The sequence below is a fragment of the Eulemur rufifrons genome, chromosome 8, assembly GCF_041146395.1.
Source record: "Eulemur rufifrons isolate Redbay chromosome 8, OSU_ERuf_1, whole genome shotgun sequence".
Lineage (NCBI taxonomy): Eukaryota > Metazoa > Chordata > Mammalia > Primates > Lemuridae > Eulemur > Eulemur rufifrons.
In genome coordinates, this window is record NC_090990.1 from 39657491 (window position 1) to 39680229 (window position 22739).

The window sequence follows — 22739 nt, forward strand, 5'->3', positions numbered from 1 at the left end:
AATGAATATGACGAACAAAGCGTTAACATTCTTAACTTAATGAGAGCACTTAAAAAAGATGTCAATTTTTAAATTTTGTAAGTAAAATATTTGTACCCCAACATAAACACCACTTTGCAATAGAGGAGATATGAACTGGGAATGAACACACAATGTGCATTTGACTACACTAATGACCAAATAAACATCTAATGAAATGACAGCTGATGTCATGTCAAACTTCAAATTAGGAAATTAATTTTGAAACACTGGAGGAGATACAGGGAAGTAAGTTCTCTGAGAAGGCAATGCCTGCCGTTGTGAAAATTAGTGCAACCTTCCAAAGAGCTATGTGGTAATATGTGTTAAATGTTACTACCCTGTAGCCTAGTAATTTCTACTTCTGGGAATCTATCCTAAGAAAATAATCAGAAATGCAAATGAAGATTACTACACAAAGATATTCACTGCAGCATGAGCTATCCTAGAGAAAATGTTGAAAATTTTGAAACTTTGGGCACAGGAAAGTAATATATATACATATTTGTTTGTATACTCATAAACTATCTCTCAGAAGCCAGGCAAAAACAGAACAGGAAATTTTTCCCTAAGGACTCTTTTTGGGTTTTTCAAATTTTGAACCATTTTAGTGTGTCCACTATTCAAAATAATTTAACAAATTTAATATATTTTGAATGTTTACAAAGAATTTTAACAACATAGAGAAGATTATGTTAAATGGTTAGTTCATTTTTTTTAATTTAATTTTTTTTATTTCAGCATATTACAGGGGTACAAATGTTTAGGTTATGTATATTGCCCTTGCCCCACCTGAGTCAGAGCTTCAAGCATATCATCCCCCACAAAATGTTTAGTTTAAATATAAGCACACAAGACTATATTCAGAATGATCTCAAGGACAGAAAAACATGTTAATATATAGATTGACACAGACAAAAGACTGAAAAGAAACTTACCAAAATGTAAACAGTAGCCATTGCTGGGGGTGAGATTACCAGCAAGTATTGTTTCTACCTTTCTATGTTTCCATAGTTGCCAAATTTTTTATAATAAGTATACAGTACTTATATGAGTGGAAAAAAAATAGTTACCTTTGAAAGGTCAGCCACCTCCCAAAGAAGAACTAGGAATAAGACCAAGTAATTTGTTAAAAGTCAGGGACTCACAGGAATAAATCAACATTCCACCATTCCTGCCCAAGCCGCTGCTCAGGACACCGTCAGCATGTTTCCAGTTGCAGGGATGGTTTGCAAGACCCACCTACACACTCTGGGCTGCTTCCCTGGGGAGCCAGAAGAACCCTCCAAACAGGGCCTGGCCACTCACATGCCATCTCTCCTGGAAACCTGCCCTGGTCTCACTTGTCAGTGCTGTCTTGTGAACGTTCTGAGAGCAGGACAGACCCTAGGACTCCCTTCTGCATCTCCCGCAGGAGCCAGGCCTGGTAAGCAGCATGCTGGCCCCACCCCAAGGCTGGTATGTCCATGTGCCCACCCTCCCAACTGGGTGCTCCCCAACGCACGGGCCGAGGACAGGGAGGCCAGCATGGGATAGGGCATCAGGAAAGGACAGATGAACAAATAGATAAAGAATGACATTCTAGACTAGTGCTGTCCAATCGAACTTTCTATCCGGATGGAAATATACTTCCACTGTCCAATATGGTAGCCACTGGCCACATGTCTACTGAGCACTTGAAATGTGGCTAGTATGACTGAGAAACTGAATTTTTTTTATTTAATTGTAATTAATTTAAATAGCTATAAATGTTCTAATGGAAAAAAACAGCACAGTGTGCTTATAAGATTAAACAAGATGATCCATTTAAAAAAAGAAACAAAAAAAACAAAAAACAAAAGATGATTGATCCAGTGCTTGGCAGTGCTCAATAAGTGATCACTGTTGGATAATGAAATTGATAAGGAACAGGAAGAGAAACAGGAGGAGGGTCCCCAACAGCCCCAGGACCCCTACATGCTCAGCCAACATCAAACCATGGGTGGTTACTTGTTTCCGCCCCTCCCTCGCAAATTCTCCTCTGTAACCTGAGTGCAGAGCAACCAGAGCCACTGAGAGAATGGGATGGGAAGAGCGGGGGCGAGGGTGTGAGGCTGGGACAGGAGAGACCCTGCACACTTCCCAAAAGAGGAAAGCTCTTGGCCAACATTGCCAGGGACAATGAGCAGGTATTCACTCCAGGAGGAAAGCTTAATCAGTGGGAACTGGCAACAGGTGCAAGAAAAAGGCTGGCCAAGGCAGTCCCCATCCCCAGGACTGAATAACCCGTGCGGGCTCCACCTCTACAAACCTGAGATCCCATGTGTCCTCAGAGGTCCCAACAATAAGCCATCTGCAGAGCCCTTTCCCATCCTACCTCACCGATCCTCCCACTAGCCTTGCCAGGGGGGTAAGAAAACATTTCCATTCTGTAACTCAGCAAACCAAGGCTCAGTGAGATGGTCTGAGGGCACAAGGCTGAGACGGCTGGAGAACAGGAGTCTGCTTAGGTCGGAGAGCCAAGTGATAGGGGGTGCCGCTGCACAGAGGAGGGCTGGGAACCTGGTCAACCTGGAAGGGAGTCTGCAAACACCTGCCCTCCAGGTTGCCAGGTCCGAGAAGGCAGGGGCTCTGTCTATTGGTCCACCACGGTGTCCTAGGGCCAAATCCAACACCTGGAACATGGCACTCATTCCATAATAATGATGAACCAACCAAACATAGGTCCAGCCCTTCCAGTTTTCAGGATACTTTCACACACTTCATCCCATACGCCCCTAACAATTGGTCATGCAGGGATCATTCTCCCCGTGTGACAAGTGGGAACTGAGGCTCACAGATTGAGAGCCACTCCGGGTTGCTGTACTGAAAATCTGCTTGGGAAACCCTGCCAGGACTGAAGAGGTACAGGTTGATCCTGCCAGGCCCTGTGTTTTCTCCACACTCTGGTCCATACTCTACCAGCAAGGCAGAGACACGTTCATCACAGACCCTACCCCAGGGAGCCCCCAGTCTCGTGGGGAAGGAAAACGTGAACCCAAGCATCTGTAACACCTGACTGTCCTGTGAGAGAAAAGTGACGAAGGGCTGTCAGGAATTGAAGGAGACAGGTTCATGCTGGCTGGAGGAGCAGCTTCTCGACTGTGATGACTGGGTCACACTGGACCCAAGGCAGCAGAGGACCAGAGGCCCTGACAGAAGGCCCAGGAGGTGACAAGGTGTGGAGAAAGGGTGGGTGGACTGGCAGCTGCCACCCACCAGCTCTAGAACTTCAGGCAGGCCATGCAGCCCCTCTGGGCCTCAGTTTTCCTCATCTGTAAAATGAGGATGACAACACCCACGTCATGAGAAGTGAACTTAGGAGAATGAAAAGGCTTCAAGGGACAGCTATGCACAACAGGGCTCCACAAATAGAAGCCACTACAATACTGCAGAGACTAGTGAGTGCAGGGATGGGGCATCATGAACTTGGGAGAGCAATTGAGGTAATTCAACTGGATACCAGAGTCCAACGGCAACTCCCAACCCAACGAACTGGGGAAGGGTGTGGGGTTGTGCCTCCTGCCTCACTCCACAGACAATCCCTGTCCCACTGGACACCACAGCACAGCAGGCTGAGTGAGCACTGAACTGACCCAGGGCCAGGACCCGGCAGAGCTGTGCTGAGGCAGCCCACACCCACCCACTCCCAACCTGCCCCCAGCCCTAAGGGAAGCCAAGACGCCCACCACGCAGAGCTGACTCCAAAGTCCTTACTCTTTGAATTACATCAAAAAAAAAAGAAAAGCGGAGTCCTGGGCTACGGTGCAGTACTGCAGTGCAGAGGAGAAACCTAGCCCAGCTCTGCACTCAAGTGGCTTACCTGTCACATGCCTACTGTGTGCTGGCCCCTGAGCTTCGCGCTCTACAGACCTCATCCCAATCCCCCCATCAACCTGGAGACAGGAATTATCTCCACTTTACAAATGAGGAAGACTGAGTCTCAGAGTTCAACAAACTTGTCCAAGGTCTAGCCAGCGGTGTAGTCAGGATCTGAACCCAGTTCTGACTCCAAAAGCCATGTGGACACTTTTGCACAAGTAATATGGCCTCTCTGAAATTTAGTCTTCCCGTCTACCCAAATGAGGCTTGAATGAATAATATGATTTGGGCAGAGCTTTACAGCTTACAAAACCCACAGTGGTGCCCAGAGAGGGGCCAGGAGGCCAATATAATCCCCTAGGGGCTCTGTCTAAGCCTATCCTGGAGCAGGGAGTCTCAGGTGTAGACGTCAGTCTCCACCCAGCAGGGTCACCAACAGCTGCATCGTCTGGCTCCTGGCTCTCAGGTCCAACACTTGGTCCAAGGTTCTTCTTCATCATAGGGAAATCTGGGTCAGATGTGTACCAACCACCAGTGTCTGCTCTTTAAACCACAAGACAAGACACACATCACAGCACCTGGGGCTTTGCCTGGAAGGGAGGACAAGGGTGCAGCAGAAAGTACCCACAATCCTGGCCAAGGGGCCAGTGGCCAGTCACTCCAGGATAACCACCAGGCCCCAAGCTCCTCCACTGGCCCGTAGCTGGGCAGCCCCCAAGGCATGCAACCAGAAGGGTCTGCAATCACCCTTCTCAGCCCACCCTTCTCAGAAAGGAAGGAATGGGAGGGAGGCCCGGGTGGCTGAGGAAACTTGCCCCAGGTCACTGCACAAGCAAGGGGCAGACCTCAGTTTGACGAGTGCCACAACAGTGCTGGAGCGCGAACATGACAATATCTGCATATGAGAACTCATGGAGTGTTCACTAGAGTCTCACATGTGCTGAGAGCTTACTGCGTGCTCAGCCTTGGAGGAAAAGAAGAACATCAAACACAGCTGCTCCTTTACAGGCCACAGGCTCCCTGAGGGCGGGCACTGGGTTGGGCTCCATTCCCAGCCTTCCTGGACACCCACTCTGAGCCAGGCCCTGTGCTGGGCACACGGGCACAGGGATAAGGAGACTGAAGGACACGTAAGTAAATAGGAAACTGCCACAGAGTATGATCAGTGCCATGGCAGAAGGAAGGACAGGGTAAAGAGAAGGCTTCTAGGAGGAGGTGGCATTTGAGAGTAAGCAGGGTTAGTCTGGTGGAACGGAAGGGAGAGGAAGCCCTTCCAAGAGGGTCTGTTTACCATTTACATGGTAGCGGTAACAACAACTATTATAATCCAACATTAATTGAACATTTACCATGTGCCAGTCTCTGTTTTTACGCACTTATGCATGTGTTAACTCATTCCATCCTCATGACAGCCTTTTGAGATCATTACTATTATGATTTCCATTTTACAGACAAGAATGTTGAGACCGAGAAAGCTCAGTAACTTGCCTAAGTTAGCACACGGAGCCAGGACTCAAACCTGATGGTCTAGCTCCACACCCACGGCCTCAATCAGCAGCCCGGTAAGCCTCTCAGATACATGTTTCACGCCAGACCACGTGCTGGATACGAGGGTAACAACGATGAATATTTGAGTGTTATTTACTTATTTTCCTACTTGTTACAAAAATTATTTAGGGAGGCACAAAGATGAACAAAAAGGAGCTGACGGTTTATAAGGAAAGAAAGACAAAGAGAAAATTCCAGGGCTGAGGCTACAGAAGGAAAAGGCTGCTGCTGCTAGAGGACAAGCCAAGCAGACAGCTAGAGATGGAGCTGGCCTGGCCGGAAGGCCCCGAATGCCGGACCGAAGGGCTCAGGTTTTTTTCCCACTGGCCAACTGGCTGCCAACCAAGTTGTAAATTCAGGGAAGATCTTTAAAGCTCATACCCAGGACTATCTGTAGGACAAATCAATGTCTCTACTGGTGTGTGTAGATGCTGCTACGGTTGATAAAATACAAATCTACTGAAAATAGCTCTTAAAATTAGTAGATACCTAAGCCTCATCAGGTATCTTCTACATCAAAGTGGAAAGATTTTTGCCCTTGTCTTTAGAAAACTTGGATGCCCCTGCTGTCAGGGATGGGAAGTAACAGAAAACTTTTAAACAAGGAGTTCTGAGGACTCAAGGTCTGGGATTTCTGCCCTCCATCCACCCGTGTACCCCCACCTCTCCACAGCCCTCGATCTGTTTGAAATCAACCGTTTGAAGGCCCAAAGAAGAGCCTGCCCCAGAGAGACGCTCCGATGGGGAGATATTCTCACAAAGAGTGCTACGTAAGTACAAATGACTGTTTGATCAATCATTTGGCCTCAGCGTGGGATTTGGTTAGAATTAAAGCCATCTGGCTGGTGGGGGGGTGGTGCTGGGGGAGGAGACAAGCAGGCGGGAAAATGACCCACCCCCTCCCCCAAAAAGCATTGTTAAACTATAACGGGGAAAAACAGTAAAGTTCCTGCTGTTATTTCAGCCTAAGCCACTTAATCCATCAGCACATAAAGCAACTTATTTTATGACCTTTTCCCTTTAAAAAGTAAATCAGAAGACACTGCCCTGAATTCAGATATCTCTGAAACACACTACTCATCCCTCCCAGTGAAATATCCTGTTTCATAAACCTTCTTCGAGATACTTGAAACTGCAGATCGCTAAATGCCTAGCTTTAGGCATCTGACATTCCAGAGAATTAATATTTAAACTTATTATAGGAAAAAAGAATTGAGTTTGGCTGAAGCATGAAATATTTAATAGTGTCTCCAAATTAGAAACCCTATTTTGTTTCGCGCTGGAAATGCCAACGTTATTACCTGGGCTTTGCACTCAAATGATAAAATGCACAGGCGGTCTTGAGATTAAACACACAATTACGGCCGTTCTCTCCAGAGAGATGGGCAGTGAGACAGGTTCGGGGAGTGGAAGCGATTGAGTTTCATTTTTACGATACACTTAAAATTATATTATCATTCTCTGCCTAGAGGGTTGGACTTGAGACCGCTGAAGCTACTTAACCACCGAAAACGGTGTCAAAATCGGCGACTCCACGGAGGGCTATTCTCAGGCTCTCGAAGCCATCGTCATCTTGGAATGGGCCCACTGCCGGGCAAAACTCCGTAACTTTCTCTGCTCACTAGGACAAAAGTATTAAGTGGTTTGGGATAAAAATTAAGCTTCCATCGGCACAGTGGATCCTGCCTGGCAGCCTCTGCCGGCACGTGTAATTTATTTACAGGGTTGGAAAGTCGGCAAAATACATCATCAACTCTTATACAAACTTCTACTAGGTATTAAATACCCAACCCTCAGAGAAGTAATTCATATAGTCCAGCCCGTTCCAAAATAAACCCAATCTCCAGCCCTCCGGAGAGCTTAAAACAGCAAATGGGATCTGTATTTTTAAAGTCAGGTTTATAGTACTCCCTGGTTTCTTGCTACAGCCTGATTTTCCAGCAAACCTGTTATTTAAAAACAAAAGTAACAACATCTAAAAGAGTAATCTGGTTGCTAAAAAGACACAGATAGGAAGAGGCTGGGCTGCATTGCAACCGGGGCCATCCCGCAGGGTCCATACTCACCCTCAGAGGCGGGGTCAGCATACGAAGTCACAAAGCCTTGGGCCAGAAGGGCTCCTGCAATTTCATCTCCAGAACAAGTATGACTCCTTGAGAACGTGCACACTAGCACATGTTCTCATCAATGCACGTGCAAGGCCACAGACACAACCAGCAGTGGGACCTCTGCTTTCCACAGGGAGTCATCTGGCTCATTCATCATTTGCCACAAAAGACCCATTTCCCACAAACTCTCAAGTTCAATCTGCTCCCTGGCCTGTTCTCCCTCCCAAGCCCTTCTGCATCCCACCGAGTGCTTAACAAGAAATAATTGCTTAATAGATCCCTGAGCCACCATGCTCAGGGAAGCATGTGTTCTACAACCAGGTGTGCTGAGGATCTTGAAGAATGTTCACCCCACAGATGTCTTCAGAAGCGGTAGAAGGGAGACTACAAGGGCCTTGGCAAGGAATCTCCCCAAACTGCAAGAAAGGCTCAAACAGGGACAGTAATCTACAATAACTGGTGGGGAGGGGGGTGCCACTGCCTCTGGGAAGGGGTCCCTCCTAGGGGGCCCCTCCATAGCCTCAGAGAGTCCCTGCTTCCTGAGGACCGTGAGTTGCAACTGGAAACCATTCTCTTTCCCCTATTTCTGCAAAAGGGCAGGGGGGCCGTGCCTCATCAAGGCAGTTGTCCCTTAAAGTCACACTTCAGCCTGTTAGCTGAGACTCAGAAGGGTGATGCTCTGGGACATGGCCGTCTGAGCCACCTCTGGCCTCTTGCTGCCGCCCCCCTGCACTCCAGGGCACACTCAGGTCTCTACCGTCACAGCCTCTCCTTGGCTGCTCAGTTTTTTGTTGTTGTTTTGGGGTTTTTTACAGACAGGCTGCAGTTCAGTGGCATCACCCTACCTCACTGCAGCCTCGAACTCCTGGGCTCAAGGGATCCTCCTGCTTCAGCCTCCCAAGTTACTGGTACTACAGTCATACACCATCACACCCAACTAATTTTTTTATTTTTTGTAGAGATGGGGTGTCGCTACATTGCCCAGGCTGGGCCCAAACTCCCTGGGACCAATCAATCCTCCCACCTCAGCCTCCCAAAGTGCTAGGATCACACCCAGCCCTAGCTGCTTGTATTTTAAAGGCTGGTCTTCAAGAATGGCAGACTTTCAGGAGAAAGTACTGGCTTTGCTGTCAGACAGACCTGGGTTCAAATTCCAGGCCCTATGGTACTTACTAACTGCACAACCTTGGGCAAATCACTTAAACTTGCCAAGCCTCAGTTCCCCCACCTGTAAAATTAAACTAATACCTCCTTTTCTCATAGGGCTGTTGGTCGTAGTTAAATGTGATCACAGATACAAGGTATCTGGCCTGGCACAGAGTAAGTGCTCAAGTAAAGTTTAGGGGACCTCGCTCATCCCATTCCTTCTGTCTTCACCTTCAGCAGTCAAGAGTTCCAAGGAAAGGTCAAGTCCAAAACCTGGCCTGGGACAAAAGTGCCTCTTCCTACACCCTGGATCCCGCCCAACCTTCCCAGCCCAGTCAGCATCAAAGCCTGGAGTATCAGAACAGGCAGGGCCTATGGATCATCCAGTCAAACTGTTCCCCATTTTACGGATGGGGAAACCAAGGCTCAAAGCAAAGCGTGTGGCCAGCAAGTACGGAAGCTGCACAATGGCACATGTGTTTGCTCCAGGCAGGCCTGACTATAACCACCAAATCAATTCAGGCCATGTAGGAAATGCATTATTCAGTTGCGGACTGAAAGTCTCCTCTCAGCGCATCTGACTCAAATGCTGACTTTAAAAACACAGCTCGTAATGCTAACACAATCCGCCTCGATCCGCCGGAAACCTTCTGAAGGAATAACCCTTTGGAGTTTAAGGGGAAGAAAGAGGAAAAGAAGAAAACAGATGCTTAAAGTGACTTTCAACTCGAAGACCACTAGATCCGGGTTGTATTCTCTCCACCCCTTCCCCAGCCCAGCCCTCTGCTTTCTTTCAGTTTCTTATAAATAAGGCTTTGGGAGACCAGAGCAGCCACAAAACTTTTCCCCCTGCTTTTCTGCTTTCCTTACTCAGTAACTCAGCTGTCAGTCCCCAGACTTTGCTTCCAATGCTGAAAGCATTTTTTTTTCTTCATTGTAAACTATTAATTCGGGCAGCGGCTGTTTATAAACAAGAAGTCCATTTTTAAACTGGTAGAATCATTAGCACAGTGAAGGCGAACAGCAAAAATATTTCAGGAGTTTGGTCTTTTTTCCTGGCCCTAGTATTACAGCTGTGCTTTTTGCATAATGCAGTCCAATTTTTCAAAGCCCACTGCAGACTTTGTTTCATTTCTTCTCTCCCTTGAACTGAATGTCTTTGTTTCTTTAAACACAAAAATAAACCACCCCCTACCAAAAGAAACAACACAACTCTCTAGGTCCAAAGTAAGTGCAACTAAAATCTATATTAGGAAAAAAAAATTAGCAAACCACACATTATAATCTAACTTTGAATATAATCATACACGTAAGGTGAGGTTGTTGAAATGCTACCATATCGAGTTCAAAACAGAGAATTCTTTTCCAAGAAAACTAAGAGAAAAAAGGAAAATTATCCTCTTTATGTAAGAGCTACAGTTAGCGACAGTCACTGGTCAACTTCTAAATAAAGTTTATTTGTTTATTGGGTTTTTTTTTTCCTCTAATCCTATCGGAAACGGATTGAAAACTCTATTCCAAACTTTAGTTTTCCCCTCTCATTCTAGAAGACTGGCCAAACTCCACGAAATAAAACCGAAGAAAATGATGATAATTATGCAACATTCAGAACAAAGAACATAAGAATATATTTTTTTAAGTGATTCATTGTGCACTTATGCTTGTAATGGGATTTTAACGCACTGTAAAAATAAGTGTGTTGGCTCACTTAAGCTTCTCACGCAAATGAAACGCAGGGAGATGAATAACTCTGGGATGGGGTGTTTTTGTTTTTTTTTTCAAAAGGAGAAATCATAGCATATAAAGAAATTTATGTTTTTTAATCATAGATGGAGCAACACAGCCTACTGATACAATTCCACAGCTCCAAGAGTCCTGAGATCTCAGCCCAGCTAAGCACGCTACAGGTAAACTACTGAGAAACCACTAGGCCTAAATTAAGTTACGATCTCAAGTGATGGTCCCCTTTCCATTTTGCCCACAAAGTCTTAGCAGCTTCTAGAGAGCCTGGGAGGCAGGAAGGGAAGAATTCTAGCTGTACAAGATTTCTAAGAGAATCTTTGGGAATTATATTTCCGCTACATGTCTATAAAAGATTTGTCAGATACATAACTCTTATGACTGTAGACGCAACATGTTCCTATCTCATTTTTTACCGACACACATACTTGTTTCTCTTTGTCTCACTGAGCCTGACATTTGGCCAGCAGGTTTTTCTCCCCCTTATTTAAAACCTCAAGTACTGAAAAAATTTGGATCTGATTATTTCCGGATCACAGGACCAGCACTTTAAAATGGATGAAATGCAAGCAAATTGCCCACCAGAGCCGGAGGGGGGAAATGCTTTAAAAATAACTCATACCTTTGTATTACGGATACACTAGCCTCTCCAAAGCCTTCCCAGACATCGCAGCGACTCCTTACTCAGATGAGGAAATTCGACCAGGTGACATCACCAAAACCATCATTACTCTCCACCAACACCAGCCCCTGACACCATGCACACAATCTACAATTATTTTCCCTTTCTTTTTTTTTTTCAAAGAAAAAAAATACTAGCTTTTTTTTTTTTTTAAGTTACAAGACTAACTACTTTTTGGCATTTACGGCCACATTATGACGGCTGTTTTAATAATGACAGAGTTCACATTTGTCGTGATCATCCACCTCCTTTTTATTGCTAGGATGTATCCAGTCTCGGCACACGGTGGAAGGGCCCGTGAATCGCTGTGAATTAAATAGTGACCTCAGTATCGGGTTTGGTCTGGAAACAGCCACTCTGGACAATCAGAATCATCTGGTAAACTACAAATTTTTCTAACTATGGCATCGATACTAGTTACCAGTTTCCAAAGATTCGAGGCAAGAGAAATACCAAAAGCAAAAATGTTTTTACATTCTCTGGGAATGCTCAGAAGGCCTTCGTTGTGATCGCCAGCTCTCAGCCGCCAACATACACATGTAGAAGGTACAAGTTGTGGAACCAGAATCAAATATTTGGAGGTGGAAGCCTTGGAAACTGCCACTTACTGTCTGTAACTTTCAGCAAATCCCTGAACCTTAATGTCTTCATCTATAAAATGGGAATCACATTAATAACAGCCACTACCTGCCCGGCACATTGCAGACTGCAAAGCGCTTCGACATCTGTTCCTTCGGAAGAGCCCACAAGGCAGGCAAAGCGCAGCTGGCGGGAGGGCACACGAGAGAATGTGTGGGGACACACTCTGAACACTGTAAAGCACTGTGCACGGGGAACAAGCGTCATCAGTCCGTCGCCACAAAGCTGTCCGCCTGCATAGAGCCCAGATGTTTACCTTCTTTCCTTGTCAGGACTTATAAAAGCAGAGTGTCGGGTGTTTAATAATAAGAAAGAAAAATGCAGCATCTGGCAATCTGGCCTTTCCAGCTGTTTGGAATCTGGATAAACGGGACTCTGCCATAAACAGATCGTGATTCTTATTGTAAATGATGACAATGTTAGTCCATGACGTCGCACCATCCCGGTTGCCTTGCGACTCTAGATCTGGAAATGCATAGGACCCAGACATTTATAGAGAAACTACTGGATTCAAGAACCCACTCCCTTCCTCTGCCTCTCCAAGGCAGAAGGCCGATCATCTGAAACCTGACCCCAGACCAAGCAACACTGTCTCTCTCTGGTCACTGGGCAGCGGTGGCCACAAAAGACCTGAAGCTTGGCACCTCTCAGCCTGGCCTGGCTGGTGCACCAGAGTTAACACCCTTTGCATTCAAAATTTTAAAATATCAAACCTTTCTCGCTCCTTGCTCTACCCGCTTTATCTCAAGTATCACTGACCCTAGCACGGTGCCCTGCACAAATTAATAAAAGTCACCCTTTCTACCTTGTCAGTTTATAAAGCATTCTTACAACCCTTATTTTACTTACTCCGCAAGGGAGACATTATTGCCTTTTGTGCAAATGAAAACCCAGAGATTGAGAACGTTAAACACATTACAAAAGTAACCCTAAAATAACCAGACACTGAGGTGGCCCTTACACATTCTTTGTCACTAATCCTCTCATCCATCGGTCTTGCAAATTAAGTCTCAGGGCAAATTTACTAAAGTGGGGGTCTGAGACTCATGAGAGTGAAATAACTTCCCTCAAAGTCCCACAGATCATAGGTGGCGGGGTTTTACAATTTCCAGCACAGTCAATAAATATTTTTCAATTGGTATTTCTGTCTGTCTGTTTCCAATAAGCCTGAGAACTTGGAGCTAGACACCGAACATTCAAAGGGTTACGTGGTCTGGGGAATATTTTGGTGGGAGTAGGGATGGCAAGAAGGTGCAATTTCCTTACGGCGTTTTTAGAGGGATGCCAAAGGTCCATCCGCTGGGGAAGCCGATTTTGTCCCCAGCCACTCAGTGGCTTGACTGCGAGAAGAACTTGCCTCAGCGACATAGAGGCCAGTTCAGAAACCTCTCCAAGCCCAGGTCCCAGATCCTTCCCCTTCTCCCTAGACTGGTTACATCAGACCTCTGGCACCCAAAACCCACAACCGGATGGATGGCCTTTTTCATACCAGCACTTCCTCCACCCTCACTTCAGTTTCCTCACCTTTCAAATGGGTGTGATAAATCCCACCGCACCAGCCTCACCGGGAGGCTATGAAGAAAAGTTGAAATTGCTTGGAAAAAGCCTAACAAGAGAGAACAGCTTGAGGTATAAAGAAAGAGGCTCTTCCTCCCATCCCTTTATTTTCCTCTGCCCTTTCCAAATACAATCCTGACTTAAAGATCTCTTATTTTAGACATGGGGGGCATAGATAAAAATAATTGGGGTTCGGGGAGAATGGAAGTAGGAAGATCGGACACAAAGCATCCAGATGAAAGGTCTCTAACTACAGCGTGGAACAAAGGCTATGTTTGGGAGAGCCATTCACTCGGTCTGCAGAGAACTTGATCTTCAGATGACAGCCATGATTTCTTTAAAACACAAAACGTTGCAGGAGGGTAACTGTTTAAGGGAGGATTGTGCATGCATCGGGGCAAGCCAGGGAGCTCACAGCAGCAAACATTACTCATGTCTTCACTCCTCTCTCTAAAAGAGACCTTATATGTGTACTCCAGCAATAATACTCTGCAGGAGTTGTTTGTTTTTTTCCATATCTATCCCTCTAAAAAATGTTCTCTATCTCTTGGAGAAGAGACTGACATTTAAAACAAGGAGATGAGAAATAGTGCTCTCTTACAAAGTCAGGTGTTTTCTTTTAAAAAGAAAAAACTGTTTATGTTTATTTCATTTTACCAGTCCCTGAATTGGGGAGGTGGGTGTTTCTGATCTACAAGGAGCTCTCATCTCTAACAGTGAGCTGCCCACCTTCTGAAAGTTGCCGGTGCTGACGCTAAGGGCATGATGCCTATACCCATAAAACACAGACAGTTTTTGTCCTCCTTGAGAATCACCTGAAAGAGAACCAAGAGGTTCCAAATGCTGATATAATAAAACCCTCAAGCCTTGGTTTCTCCTAAGGGGGGAAAAAGGAGGAGAAAGGACACAGCACCTTAACAATTTCTCCAATTTCTGGTTAATTATCTGTCAGCATGAAACTTATAAATAATGGCTCAATAATAATTAACTGTGATGAGACGAACATGTTCATGGAAATCTCGGCACCATCGCTGGCTTTGAGCCCATAAGCCACAGGGGGGCCTGCATTTCATATCCACTGGCTTCACTGGTGGAGGAAGGGTACTGCCAAGGAACTTTTGCCCAAAGACTACGCTTCTGAAGCACTAAGGGCAGAAAAGCCATTTTTAAGTCAGCACTTGACCCAGGCTGAATTTACAGAGTCAGAGAATTTTCCATCAGGAATCCCGAAATCATCTGGTATAATTAATTCCTCACTTGACAGATGGGGAAACTGAGGTCCCAAAAGGGGAGGGGTCTTGCTGAAAGCCTCTGGTTTTTGTTATTTAAGGAGACTGGAATACTTCAAAGTATGCCTTCAGTTGCTCAGATACCCCATACATGAACTGCTATTCACTCTAACACATAATAAAATTTTGACGAGTTTCTACACAACTTTTATCAGAAACATACAGAAGCAAAATTATGTAATCTGAGCTTTCTATACCCACATTTCCCCAAACCGGGCTTACTGAGTTTAAATTAGATACTTCCTAAAGCAGGTATCTTTTCAGACTGACAAGCGAGTCCCAAACAACTAGAGAGAAACTGAGGAACTCCAGAAATTGGCGCCGCCCAGGATCCCGAATCTCTCCACACCGCGGCCAGGCACGCTGGCAAAGCCGGACTCACCCTTCCCAGCGGCGGCCTTGGACGGGCCGTAGTCTCGGGGGCTCCGGGGCCGGAGAAGGTTGTGGGCGCGCGGCGGCGCGGACGTTCGGGCTAGCAGGTCCCGCGGGCCCCTGTCCCCGCAGCCGCCACCGCTCACGGTGACCCTGAAAGCCATGTGCGCGCCGAGGCTGGCGGGCCCGCGGCCGGGACCGGGCGCACGGGGGGCCTCCTTGGGCCTCTTGTCCGAGTGTGCCTCGGCCACCTCGCAATGCATGGCGCCGGGGCGGGGCGCACGGCTGGGGGTCGCGCCGGGCTCCTGGGGAGGGGAGACAGCACAAGCACATTAGAATTCAGGAAGCGGCCCCCTCTCATCCCAGGCCGAAGGGCCGAAGTTTAAGCAGGTCACCGCCCCTCGGTTTGTTCCTCGTCTCTAAATACGTTAGCACCACCACATCTATCGCGAAGCCGAAATCAAACCCATCTACCTGATCCCAGGTAAAACCTCCTTCCCCAGCGCAGAAGCGGCTCTCCCTTCCCTGGCTTGTTGAGTGCACTCGCCACCAGCCACTGCGCCCTCCCACCCAAATCCTCCTCTACCCCTCTTTGGACGAATGGGGAAACTGAGGCTTAGAGCGAGGAAGGCGCTTGTCTCGCATCCCCCACTGGGACAGGGAGCCGGCGGCAACGAGGATCCACAGAGCAGTGCTCCCGCAAAGCTGGGGACACGGCCCCGGGTGGGTCACAGGCTGCGCGCCTCCTCGGTGCTCCGGACCCGGGTGCGCGTAAAGGCGGAGGACCGCGAACCCAATGGGTCCCGGGCGCAAGCCTCGGAGACTCACCCGCCACCACCCAAACCCAGAAAACGGGAGTCCGGGGATGGACGCACACTCCCACCACGGGAACCCGTCACACGCAGCCCAAGACACGCACACTGCCACGCGCACCGGAGAAAATGAGCCCATCGCGAGTGGAAACCCGCACAGTCAGTAGTGCCCACGAGCGCCCGCTCCCACGCACAACACACAGCCCCGCAAATGCACACTCGAAGACGCGACGTGCCACACACACTCATTCGCCCCCCCTCCCCCCCGGACACTCAGCACCACTACCAGCCGCACAGTCTCACGCTCTGGCCACACGCGCACGCTGGGGGTCCCGCGCCAGAGCCTGGGCCCTTCCGTCATCCCTGCCGGAGCGAGGGCCTGGGGCTCCCAAACTTTCGTTCCCATCGGCGCTCCTCGCGCCATCCCAAAGCTGCCGGGATTCGAGCGTCGCTGGGCCAGCCTCGGATCTCGGGCCCCGCGCCCGCCCCCTCCCCCGGCCGCCGGCCGCGGGCCGCGCCCCTTCTCACCTCGCCGCGGCGGCTGCAGCTCGCGGGGCGCACGGCTCGGCGCGCCTCCACTGGCGCCGCAGCCCCCGCAGCCGCAGCCGCCGCCGCCGCCGCGTCCTGCGGGGCGGCACCCGGGGGGCGGGGGCGGGCCCACGGCTGTCCGACAGCGGCGCGGGCCACTGGTTCGCCGCGGCCGTCCCGTCGGGGCCAATCGCGGCGCGAGGGCGGGGCCTCCTCGCCTGGGGGGCCGGGCGGAGGGTTTGACAGGCGGCGGCCGGCGGGAGCCCTGCGCTGCCCGCCGCCCTCGGGCCGCCGAGCCGAGCCGGGCAGGGGAGGCTGGGCGCTGTCGGGTTGGCTGAGCGTGCTGGGCATCAGGAGAGCCGGGCTCGACCTGGTTTCGTCCCGCCTCTCCCAGTGGCCTCGGGCAGGGTCCTTGCCCTGTCAGGTCGCTTTCTCAGCTGTCAAATGGGAACGGCGATACCCGCTAACGCCGAGGTAACAGATGCGAAAGTGCTTGAAAAGTTTTCTTGTAGAATCCGACCCGCTGACTGGAAAACTCGCCCAGATTTCACAGCGACCCAGCGGCAAAGTTGGGGCCCGAACCCAGGCCTCTCGGCCCACTTTCTTACGTTTCTGTTTTGTTTTCCACCGGAAAGAGTCCAGGCTAGAAGGTCTCAAACTCTGAAGTTCAAAAAAATCCCCAAAAACTGATGCCTGGATCCCAGCTAGTAAATGTTCCAGTTGACTTTGTCAGGGGGTAGGGCCCCAGCGCCAAGGCTTTTAGCAAGCTCCCAGGAGATCCTTACAGACCTTGAAATTGAGACCTACTCCGGGGAGTCTACCCAGTTCCCCTGCTTTCTGGATGCCCCCGACAGACAGCAGTGTCCCACGGTCCCTGCCCAAACTGTAGGAAGAGCACTGGACAAAGAACAGTAAGGCTTCGCAGTGACTGGAAGCAATGGCTCACTTCCCCTCTCTGAGCCTCAGTTTCCTCGTGTGTAAAATGGGAGTGTAAAACAGACCAGGCCTGGTCTATCCTTCAGGGCTACTGAAGGATCCAGCGGAGCCCCTGAGATGGTCTCTGCGTTTCCCCTGGGCACCCCTGGGCGCTGTGTGCTGGTGATCGGGGCTGGCTCCAGGGGTCCTGACCGGCTTCACACTCCTTTGAGGTCTGGTCTCCTTGGCCTTGGTCTGAACCTGAAATATGTATGTGGACACAGCAGGTCAGGTTCACCACCCAGGATTCTGCACAGAATAAGAGACCTCAAGCAGGGTCTGGAAAACCAGGATTTTAGAATCACAACGTTGTAAAATTTTATTTCGTATAATTTATTAAAAATAGTATCTTACAGTTACAGAGAAATAATGGTAAGCAGGACCTTGGAGTTTTAAACTCACTCCACATTCAGAGGAGATGTGACTGGCCCACAGCAATGTGGTAGGGGGTGAGTGGCAGAGCTGGCACCACGATCCGGGCTTCCTGACTCTCGGGCCAGGGCTCCTCCTCCTACACCATCCACGCTGCCTCTGATAGGCACAAGGTGTCAACCAACCATGCCCAGAACACAGGGCCCAGGACTGCTTAGGACATCACGACAGCTGGGTCTGGGGATTTGGAATTGGGGGTTGCCGCTATTTTTAAGGAAGGAGGGGAAAGGGGCAGAAAGTAGCAAGAGTAGCTCACCAACTCCTCCAACACACCACTCGGTGCCCACATCCCCCCCCACACACTCTTCCGAAGTCCCAGGGCTGGCTTCGCTGCCAACAGGCCATGTGGCTTTAGGCAAATAATAACTTCATTCTGGACCACAGTTTTCCCCTCAAAAAGCAAGAAGGTTGCAATATCTCTGGCCTTTTCAGTTCTGCCCTTCAGTGAGGCCAGGAGCCAAGTGTTCTGCCCTCCCTCCCCCACAACGCACGCACGCGTGCGCGCGCGCACACACACACACACACACAGCACTGAGAATTTAGTTGAGACTCTGAAAACATTTGCTGAATGAGTCACTTAACTGGACCTGCAGGCAAAGGCTCTTCAAATTTCCAAATGCAGCAATAGCTCATTCAGTAATTCTTTCCTGAGCACCTACCCTAAGCCGGCCCCCATATATGAGCTAAGGACACAGAGGGGACCCTGCCTGTCCCTCAATGAGCTCTCAGGTCCACCCCGCCAGGACAGATGGGTTGGGAAGGCTGGCAAAGAGATGAGAAGGTTAATCTGCTCAATAAAACAGACCTCTTAAACACTGTATATGGAAGGACCCCTGTGGGGATATATAGAATCCAGTAGGTATATGCGTGTTTTCCCTAGAAGGAAATACAAGAAACTGTTAACAGTGGTTAAGGGAACAGAGGACTAGGGGAAGGCCTGCACTTTTCATTTTTATACTTTTCTGAACTGTGTATTTTCTAACAATGTATGTTATCCTCCCTCCTTTTCAATACGGGTTATTTGAGCAGTGGGATTATGGGCTGTATTTTTTCTTTATACTTTTGTTATTAAAACTCATTAATACTTTAATTGTCAAGAACAAAACAAAATGAAACAAATTAAACCTGCTTCTCACTTTAGCAGGCTAGACAGTAATGTGTGCTTTGTACACTAACCCATGTTCCAACTCAAACTCTCATTAACACTCCAGTCCCACATACAGTCTGTCTATTGCTCTCTCCATCTGGATCCATCTACAAAAGGAAACGTCATTTTTTTCTTCTCTGACCTTGTTACTCACTCCTGTGTCCCTACCTTGATGAATGGCCCCATGGTCAAGTCCCCCAAGTCAGAAATCTGAGAATCATCCTTGGCCCCTCTTCTCTCACGCTCCCATATCTGGTTAGCCATAAATCCAACTAACAATCCCCCTCCTCTCCATCCTCACTACATTTCTTCCAAGTTCTTCTCCTTGTCTCCCTCCTCAGTCACCCCCCAATTATCTAGTTTCCACACTGGTCTCCCCATCAGTCTCTAAATATAAATCTGACTACGGCACTTCCCTGTTTAAATCTTATTAACAGCTCCCAGTGGCCATCTAAATAAAGTCAAACCATTTTATCACCCTACTCTCAGCCCTGTCCTATGTTCCAAGCACCCTGGAATAGTTTTCATCTCCTAGAACCCAGAGCAGATATTCACACCTTCATAGCTTTGTATATGGTTCCTACACTAACACTTTTCTCTCGTCTACCTTGCATACTTCTTCCTATGAATCATTTAATACCCAGCCCAAGTGTCACGCTTTTTCCCAAAAGCCTTGGCTGAATCTGGTGAGAATTATTTTTTTCTTGCACACTCTCTCGGGCCTCTGCTTCATTCTATCTCAGAACTTATTACGCTGTTTTGTAACTGCCTAACAGTCTGTCTCCCCCTCTAGACTGAGAGCTCTATGAGGTCAAGAGCAGCCTTTTGCTTTTGTATCTCCAGAAACTAGAAGAGATTCTTGCAGAAAGTCAGCATTAGGTAAATGTTTACTGAACGCTGATTGAATTATTAGAGCTTACCACTACTTTATTTCTATCTAAGTGCTTTCTTACCCTATCAAGACTCTCCCCACCCCCAACATCTTTGTCCAGGGGTATAAGCATACACTCAGCAAATGGTTGAGGTAAAAATAGACATTTCTATGTCTACGGTCTCATGTGTCCTGGAGACATGAGGAAGGAGAAGGAATAGAGGTAATGGATGTCACCCTTCTTACCCTACCTTTATTTCTTGCAGCAAGGAAAGAGTCAACATCCATCAGAGAATCTACCATGTGCCAGGTACTATGGCTCACACTCACATGATCTCCATATGTGATCTCATTTAATCCTGACAGATGAGTTTGTGAAGCCCAGCAAAGCGATGAGAAGACTACAGCTCTGAGATAAAGAGGTTATCATCCCCATTTTGTAGGTGAGAAAATAAAAGTTCAGAATTAAGTGATTTGCCACAGTTCTTATAGTCAAGAGTGTCTGCCTCCCATATATCTATGTCCAACCTATTTTCAATAACAGTACCAAGACCACTCATTGAGGAAAGAATAGTCTATTCAACAAATGGTATTGGGACAAGTGGACATCCCCATGCAGAATAATGAAGCTGGACCCCTACCTCATACCATATACTTCAAAAAGTAACTCAAAATGGTCCAACAATCTAAAAATAAGAGTTAAAACCATAAAACACTTAGAAGAAAACACAGGGATAAATGTTCTTTTTTTTTTAGGAGTAAATTTTTACCTTGGATTTGGCAATGGATCTTTGATATGACTCAAAACATATCAACAACAAAAGAAAAAATTGAACTTCATTAAAATTCAAAACTTTTGAGCTGGATGCAATGGCTCAAGCCAATGACTCAGGAGTCTGAGATAGGAGGATTGCTTGAGCCCAGCAGTTAGAGACCAGCCTGGGCAACATAGTGAGATTTCATCTCTACAAAAAAATGAAAAAAATTAGCCAGGCATGGTGTTGCATGCCAGTATTTGCAGCTACTTGGGAGGCTGAGACAAGAGGTTCACTTGAGCCTGGGATTTTGAGGCTGCAGCGAGCTGATCATGCCACTGCACTCTAGCCTAGGTGACAGGGTAAGACCCAGTCTTAAAAAAAAAACAAAACTTTTGTGCATCAAAGAACATTATCAAGATAGTGAAAACACAACCTATAGAATGAGAGAAAATATATGCAAATCATACATCTGATAAGGGTCTAGTATCCAGAATATACGAAGATCTCATATGACTCAACAACAAAAACACAATCCAATCAAAAAATGGGCAAAGGCATTATATAGACATTTCTTCAAAGAAGATATACAAATGGCCAACAAGGACAGGAAAGAATGCTGAATTATTAGTCATTAGGAAAATGCAAATCAAAACCACAGGGAGGTGGATGATAGTGTGTGCCTATAGTCACAGCTATTCAGGAGGCTGAGGTGGGAGGATGGCTTAAGACCAGGAGTTCAAGGCTATAGTGCGCTATGATCACGCCTGTGAATAGCCACTGTTCTCCAGCCTGGGAAACACAGAGAGACCCTGTCTCTAAAAACACTTTAAAAATTAAAAAACTACAATGAGATATTACTTCACACCCAATAGGATGGCTATAATTGAAAAAAAAAAATGAGTGTTCACAAAGGATGTGGAGAAATTGGAACCCTCATACATTGCCAGTAGGAACGTAAAATGGTTCAGCCACTATGGAAAACAGTTCAGGGACTCCTCAAAAAGTGAAATATGGAATTACAATATGACCCAGCAATTCCACTCCTTGAGATGTATCTAACAGAATTAAAAACAAGTACTCAAACAAATACATGTGCATGCATGTTCAATACCCAAAAGGTGGAAACAACCCAAATGTTCATCAATAGATGAATAGATAAATTGTGGGATATACATGCAGCAGAATACTGTTCAGCCATAAAAGGAATGAAGTATCAGTAGATACTATAATGTAGATAAACCTTAAAAACACGCTAAGTGAAATAAGCCAGACACAAAAGGTCAGATATTGTATGATTCTATTTATATGAAATACCCAGAAGAGGCAAATCCAGACACAGAAAAGCAGATGGGTGGTTGCCAGGGGTTACAAGGAGGGGTCAATGGGGAGTGTCTGCTTAATGGGTATGGCTCTCCTGTTGGAGAAATAAATATTCTTTGTAACTTGATAGAGGTAGTGATTGTACAATGTTGTGAATACATTGAATGCCATTGAATTATTCCCTCCCCCTTTTATTAGAGGCAAGGTCTCACTCTGTTATCCAGGCTAGAGTGCAGTGGTGCCATCATAGCTCACTGCAGCCTCAAACTCTTAGGCTCAAGTAATCCTCTTTCCTCAGCCTCCAGAGTAGCTAGGACTGCAGGAATGAGCCACGGTGCCCAACTTGAATTATTCACTCTTAAATGCTTAATTTTGTGTTATGTGAATTTCACTACAATAAAATTTTTATGATTTAATGAAAATAAAATAGAGTGTCTGCCTGAATTCAAAGCTTAGGCTTCCTTCCCTGCACTTTGGGGGCATTCACTGGGGACAGCCCACAGAACAGATTCTATAACAGTTGTGGCTCTGGTGCTATCAAGTTCAGGGACAGGCAAGTCACCATGCCTGGATCCTGATTATTGTACCTGCCAAATAAAGATGATAATGCCTGACCCACCAGGGCTTCCACAGAGACTCAGTGCAAAGGTGAAAAAGATAAAATCAACCAGAAAATGAGAGATGATGACAATGATTAATAAAATATCCAACTTACTTCTCCCACCATGTCTAGTGTTAATCTTATAACCCAAAGATGCTCTTTTAAAAACAAAACAAAACAGGCCAGGCATGGTGGCTCACACCTATAATCCCAGCACCTTGGGAGGCCGAGGTGGGATGATCGCTTGAGGCCAGTAGTTTGAGACCAGTCTGAGCAACATAGTGAGACCCCATCTCTACAAAAAATAGCAAAAAATTAGCTGGACAAGTGGTGCCAGCTACTTGGGAGGCTGAGGC

General features: G+C 47.2%; 1 protein-coding gene across 3 annotated transcripts in view; it reads right to left on the reverse strand.

Annotated features, from left to right (window-relative positions):
- The window catches only part of GLIS1 (GLIS family zinc finger 1), a 209210-nt gene extending 194008 nt beyond the window's left edge, over positions 1-15202 (reverse strand). For all 3 annotated transcript variants that reach the window (XM_069477958.1, XM_069477957.1, XM_069477956.1), the window contains exon 1: positions 14950-15202. In XM_069477958.1, the coding sequence (XP_069334059.1) occupies positions 14950-15202 (253 nt within the window). The remainder of the gene's footprint in view (positions 1-14949) is intronic.
- Between the last annotated feature and the right edge of the window lie 7537 nt (positions 15203-22739).